Source organism: Microplitis mediator, chromosome 7 (genome assembly GCF_029852145.1).
Source record: "Microplitis mediator isolate UGA2020A chromosome 7, iyMicMedi2.1, whole genome shotgun sequence".
Taxonomy (NCBI): Eukaryota; Metazoa; Arthropoda; class Insecta; order Hymenoptera; family Braconidae; genus Microplitis; species Microplitis mediator.
This window is the reverse complement of record NC_079975.1, coordinates 3,785,354-3,792,113: the sequence shown is the minus strand read 5'-3', so window position 1 is coordinate 3,792,113 and position 6,760 is coordinate 3,785,354. Positions and strand designations below refer to the sequence as shown.

At 25.0% G+C, this 6,760-nt stretch overlaps 2 protein-coding genes across 9 annotated transcripts in view; one reads left to right on the top strand and one right to left on the bottom strand.

The window, feature by feature from the left end:
* Positions 1–592: 592 nt before the first annotated feature.
* LOC130672200 (heterogeneous nuclear ribonucleoprotein 27C) overlaps positions 593–6,760 on the bottom strand; it is a 41,937-nt gene continuing 35,769 nt past the window's right edge. Inside the window, exon 7 of one of the 8 annotated variants that reach the window (XM_057476609.1) lies at positions 593–1,046. In XM_057476609.1, the coding sequence (XP_057332592.1) occupies positions 907–1,046 (140 nt within the window). In that variant the 3' untranslated portion in view covers positions 593–906. Of the gene's footprint in view, positions 1,047–3,386; positions 3,413–6,760 lie in introns of those variants that run through there. The other 7 variants (XM_057476602.1, XM_057476604.1, XM_057476605.1 and 4 more) reach the window with 7 other exon arrangements.
* Positions 3,123–6,605, top strand: LOC130672202 (uncharacterized). The gene is made up of 5 exons (XM_057476612.1): positions 3,123–3,562; positions 3,819–3,981; positions 4,685–4,877; positions 5,026–5,217; positions 5,714–6,605. Exons 1-5 carry the CDS (start codon positions 3,504–3,506, stop codon positions 5,917–5,919), a joined length of 813 nt encoding a protein of 270 aa, XP_057332595.1. The 5' UTR covers positions 3,123–3,503; the 3' UTR covers positions 5,920–6,605.

Sequence of the window (6,760 nt, the reverse complement as noted above, 5' to 3'; positions counted from 1 at the left end):
GAATTTTTTTACGGATATTTTGTCTACAAATTTTTTGTCTGCGTATATTTTGTCTGATGGATATTTTGTCCACGGATATCTAAGCGTGTCACCATATATATATATATATATATATTTAACTAGAAAAATAATTAATGAAATATTTCAATAGACAATAGATTTATTTTTTTCAATTACTGGAGACTTGGATTAATAAAAAAAAAAATATATATTAAAAATGTGGATTTATTAATATTAATTAACTGAATCAATTTCTCAATTTGTTTTTCACTCATATCAAGTTGTCTGTGATAAAACAACGGCATTATAACGCTTGTATTTATAATTATTATTATTATAATTATTTTATTTATTACTATTAATCCTTAATAATAACAAAAATATTATCATTAATATTACCATTATATTATCAACTATAATATATAATAATTAATTAATCAATCAATCAATCAATTAATTAATTACAATAGTAGGAAGATACTAATTAATATAAATACATATATTAATTAATATTAATTATTTAATGGATGGTTTTATGATTTTTTTTTTGTCGTTAATAAATAACACTTTATATAAACTAGTCATTAACATCAATTAATTCTGTACGTAATTATAACTTTTGATTAAAATAATAAATGCCCCCTTAATTAATAAGGAAGATTTCATTAACTATTTTTAAAAATCCTACTATTAATTGCAATTAATTAACTTATACATTAAAAAAAATGAACTCAAAAATTTATGAAGTATGAGAAAAAAAAATTAATAATGATAATAATAATAGTTGAGTAAAAATAAAAATGGTACTTAATTATTTAATTAATTAAAATTTATCTTGGTAGTAATTAGAATGTGTTGCGATGAATAGTTTTTTTTTAGTAATTATTTTTTTAAATTTGATGTCTTCTAACGGCCATAGGGATGGAATTTGCTGGTATTATTTGGAGCTGTTGAGTAACCAGCCCGCTTTGGTCCACTGATATGGATGTCTGTTGTTCCTGGAGCAGCAGGAACATTACTTAGATTTGTAGTGCCATAACGTATGCCTGTTAATATTTTATAAAAAACAACGTAATACTTCTAAATATTATAATATTATTATTATTTTTAAACTGTTACTATAGTGGAAAAAAAAATTTGTATTAAACAACTTAAAGTAAATAAATATTGCAATTGGACTCTAGTAGAAATTTGAACCGGGTGCCTGGATATTAAATTGTGCGTAAAAAAGGCCCCGATTAATGGCTAGCTTGATATTTTACTGTAATGGAGGATCATGACAAGATGGCGGTCAAAATGGCGGCGCAAAATCATATGATTTGTATCTGAGTACAGAAAATTTTTTTTGACTAATTTCGAAATTAGTGATTGAGAAAATATAAAATATTTTTGAATGTTTGAAATGAAGGTGTTCGATATAAGCTTTGGAAAAGTTAATTTTAAAAATATAGACTGAATTTCAAGTGTAGCTAATTTGAACTTTTATTAATTACGATCTTGAAGTTTGCCGGCGGATAATAATTTTTGAATTTTTTAAAAAAACGATAAATTATAAAAAAAAATATTCAAAAAAATTGCACCTATAGTTTTTTCCATTTTCTACATGTGCATATATATATATATATTTTTTTTTTTTTTTTTTTTTTTTAAATTACTTTATTAAAAAAACAAACCGAAAATTGTTTATTGTCTGCTAACTTCAGGATCATTGTTAATTAAGATATCAATTTTCTGAACAAAGTAAAATAATTTCGTTTTTCTTATAAATTCTATTAATTTAAATAATATTTATATTTTCATTTAAACTTTTATATATTTTTTTAAGTATATATATTTTATTATTACAATTAAAAGTTGAATTTTTCATAATTTATTCGTTTATAATTGCAAGCTTTTCTTTTTCGAAATTCAAATTTTCAAAGATCGATTTTTCAAGTTCGAATTATTCAAAATTTGAATGAAGAGATCATTAATCAGGTGACTAATTAAAATATATTAAAGTCAGGATTTAAAAATTAATTAATTATTTTTTCTGATTGACTAAAATTTCCTGATACTTCCATTATTCAGATCGATCGCCATCTTGTAATTTTTTTATAATTCAGTTAAATATTTTCCAGTTCGCTCGGATAATCAATCAGCTAAAATTAGCGCATTCAGGTACTTAATGATCAGACCATAGCTTTGACCCCTTCCAGGCACTCAAGGATCATGCAGTAAAAAAATCAATTGACCCCCAAGTGAATGCTGTTTCGTAATCGAGCACCCGGTAAAATTTTTACTAGAGCAGTATAAATACTCGGTTAAAAAATAAAATAGGATTTGATTAAGCGAAATAAAAAGTTGTCACGATTAGACATTATTAAAATACTAAGGGTTTAGGCATTGAATCCAGAGGGTATTTTTAAATTTTTACTATTAATACTTTATTTTTTATAACAATCAATGTTATCATTAATATTTAGTAATAACAAAATATTTATTATTTCACTTTTATCAGTTTTAGATAAATATTCTCTAGTTGTTTTTAGATACTAGGTCAGATCGTTAAATTTTTATGAAGATATTTAAATATTTTATATACTTTTATTTACAGAACACTTTTAAGAAAAAATATACGTAAAAGCAATTAAAATATTTAACCCTTTGGTTGCCGCGCTAACGAAACTTCCTCAGACGTTACTTAAGTTATTAATGGTCGGAGTAAATAAAGAATACTGAAATATAGATCCCGGTTAAAGGGTTGATGTATATTAAGTATGAAAAATAAATGGTTGGGTAAACAAAGAATATTTCTTGTTATTGTCAGTTCAGTGAATTTCTACACTACATATTTTTTATGTTAATTAAATAAATTTTATTTTTTATTTTAATAACAACTTTTAGTTTCATTTATCCTCTATATTAAAATTGATGTTTACCATGAACATAACTGAATATCGAATATATATCGAAATTATCGAATTCTCGAAAAAATGTGGTCCCTGATTCCTTATTGGGTTAATTTAAACTCTTGATTTATGTGATTGGTTGATAAACTCTTGATTTATGTGATTGGTTGAAAGTTCTTATAATAGTCTGAAGATGGATATATTAAATTTTAACTGTTTTAATTTAATAATAATATTTAAAATATTTAATTATTTATAATAATTTTATAAAAATCTGATCATTATTCAGAACTTAAGGTTATGATACGTCAAATGTTTGTTTTCGTTTTTTGATTTTAAAATACAAGTAAGTAATAATGAGGATGTTACTACGAGGATCGATATAATTTTTGGTACAATTAAGAGTCTCTCATTTGACTTCAAATCTCAATTAAGAATGTGCTTTCATGATCAAGTTCTTTCCGCTTGAGGACTTCGTAACATCGTGACACGCCGTTGATATTTTTGAGGTTATCCTAATCCTAAAATTAATTAAACGTGATTGTGTGTGAAATTATTTTATTTAAACAATTTTTGTCGATTCACAAATTTTTGAATTTAAATTTTAAAAAAATGAATGATATGACGTCAAACGATGAGTTTGACCGGCTTGAAGTTGGATGTAATTTTATGTAAGTATAATTGTAATTATTAATAATAATTTTAAACAATAAATTTACTGAATTTACCCGATAAAAAAAGATTTTATACAATTGTATAAAATTATATACAATAAATAGCCCGATCCAATTGTATACAACTGTATAGAAATTGTATACAATTGGATCGGGCCATTTTTTCTATCCAATTATACATAGTCTATATGTAATTACATAAAATCTTTTTTCATCGGGTATTATATATCTCTATAATTTTGTTTTTTATTAGAAAAATTACTGGAATGGCAGAAGATATCGAAGGGCTGAGGAAGTTATCACGAAGTAAAACGCTTTTTCGGTTCGTTATGAATAATGGCACCGGAAGGAGAATTCGGGTTCTTGCATGGGACGAAGATGCTATAGAAGTTCAGGATAAAATAAAACCAAACGGGGTAATTTTTTTCATTATTAATCTTTTGCTAATTAAATATTAATAACAGACGGTACTAGCGTTTTTTACATTTAGACGTCCTTAACATTTTTTAATTTCTTGAAACTATTTTCAATATACCTGAAAATTAAATGTTCTTCTAGGAGAACTCTATCTATTAAATTTTGAGGACATTCTCAGCCAGTACCCCCCACTTTTTAAAAATTTTCAATGATTCTAAACTGTCGTATAAGCGTTGAAATTTTTAGTGATCAATTTCTAAATAATTCAAGAATTGATTGAAAAAAGGACAACATAGTTACAACTTCGCCAAACTATAGATTTTAAAAAAAATTACTCACAGTTGTTATCAATTTCGAGTTAAATAAAATTTGGTTGATGAATTTAAGCCTAAAAAATTTGACAGTCCAAATTATAATGTTAACATGAAGGTTTTACTGAAATTTATTTAACAAATTTCGTTTAACTCCTATTTGATATCAACTGTAATTAATATTTTTTTGAAATCTATGGCTCGGCGAAACTGTAACTGCGTTACCCTGTTTTCAGTTAATGCTTAAACTCTTTTTAATTATTTGTCAAAATTTTAATACGGTCATTACAATTGAAAATTATTGAATATTTTAGAAAAGGGGGGAGGGGGCATTGTCTGAGAATAGCCTTAATTATGTGAATTTAGATTATCTTAAAATTCTAATTTGTAGATTTATTCATTAACAAGACTACGATGTGCCGCTGTTAACCCTCAGTATTTTAAAGAAGCAGACGGTGTCTTAAATAAAGAACTTCATATTACTTCTAAAAGTAAAGTTACTAAACGTGGAAGCAGACAAACGAATCCCGTAGAAGTAAAATTAGTAAAGATGTCGGAAATCGCAGAATTGTTTGGTGTTATCCGTAAGTATAGAGGTTTATTATTCGTAAATTTTATTTTCTTTACGAACAATAAGTCCTGCACAGACTTTTTGATTAAATTTATTTAACAAAAAATTAAAATCGTTTAAAAATTTAATAAAAATATTTATGTTTTTATTCAATATTCTAGGCCTACAAGGTTTTATCAGCGATAAGATCGAAAATGATAGCAGGAACTCTAAGTTGAGTTGTGGTTCCGGTGCCATTACTGATGGTGTCATTCAAGTTCAAGTAAATGTGTTCAATATTTTGCCGAGCGATGAAGTATTTGAAGAAGGAACGCATGTAGAAGTCTGTGGACGGCTAACTCGTGATAAAAATTGTAAGTCTTTTTATTTTTTTTTTTATATATGTATATGATTGAACTTTTCTTTCATTTGACTATTTTTTTTTATCAAAGATCGACTAATTGTTACTATAATTTAAATTAATTTATTCGTGACTAAAAAGATATATGAAAGTGAATTTAACACAAACGTTAATGTTGTGGGTATTTCGTAATTTTTAAAAAATTTAAATAAGTAAACGAAAAGTTATTGGAATAAAATTTGAAGTGTTTGAATTTACAGAATTTGAATAATTTATAAAAGAGCTTGACATGCATCTAAAATATTTTTTTTTAATCGTCAATCTTTTTTTTCACTGTAAAAATTAAATTTTTTTAATGTTCGCTATTTTCTGGTTTTTACTTTAAATAAATGTTTTTAATATTGGAGTAGGATTTTTGTTATTCGTTGTTTGAAAACGATACATGTTGATCTTTATCAAAATAAATTTACGTGCCTCATAACTTTTAGTAAATTTTTTTTGTTATTTAGATGGATTAACCTATCTTCAATGTAGTAAAATGTCGGATATTACGAAGGTGGATGATGAGAAAATGAGTACTAATGCGCTTAATACAAATTTCGTCAGTCCTCAATCCAAACGCTTACGTACTGAGACAGACGAGCCGAAAGAAAAATCAACAACAATTAAGACCGATCATTTGGAAAACATCAATCCTAATCATATGGAAAGTTAAAATTTAAAGTATTGAGATTTTTAACTTACATATGAGTGAAGGCATTAAAACTGAAAGGGTATAAGAGACAAAAAAATCAGATTCCTAATATAATTTGCTAAAAGGTTAAGACTTATTGAACTAAACATCAGGTTCGAATTAAAAATTTTTTTTTTCTCTCTTATACCCTTTTTATTGTGACTCGATCATATGGGTAAAAATTTAAAACCAAAAAGTATAAATGGCGCTGTGAAGTATAGTAGTATTTTATATTTAATTTTAAAGTTAAAAACAAGCCTAATATAATTGCTAAATTAAGATCTTTCGTTTTACATATGAAGATATTAAAATTGAAAGGTTAAGAGAGACAAAAAAAATTTTTTTTTTAAATTTATTCTTTCTAAAAGATTAAGATTTATCGAGCTCAACATCAGGTACGAGTTAAAAACTTTTTTTTCTCTGGTCACCTTTCTTTATTTCATCATATAAATTAAAAAAAAAAGTTCAAGATGCTGGGAAATATAGTATTTTTATATTGAATATTTTGTATGTTAAAGGAAAGAAAAAAACATAACATAATCAATCGATTGAATGTTAGTTAACAATAATCTTCATTTAAGTGAAATGGCTGTTTAATACATCATATCTAAACAGACATCTTATGTACTATTAAAAATTCAATGACAAAAGTTTCTATATCTAAATTACTACTAATTTAATTAATGAATATTACGTTCTTAAGTATATGAAGCATTTATATAGGATTAAATGCAAAAACAAATTAACATAGTAGATTATGACTATTTATTTTAGTATAATTGTTGAAAGAATGTAGATTGAACTCTGCAGTGAAAAGAATCGA

Coding starts and splice junctions, on each gene's coding strand:
- LOC130672202 (XM_057476612.1), top strand. CDS start 3,504: ATGAATGATATGACGTCAAACGATGAGTTTGACCGGCTTGAAGTTGGA. Junction 3,563..3,818: donor GAAGTTGGATGTAATTTTAT/GTAAGTATAATT, acceptor GTTTTTTATTAG/AAAAATTACTGGAATGGCAG. Junction 5,218..5,713: donor GCTAACTCGTGATAAAAATT/GTAAGTCTTTTT, acceptor TTTGTTATTTAG/ATGGATTAACCTATCTTCAA.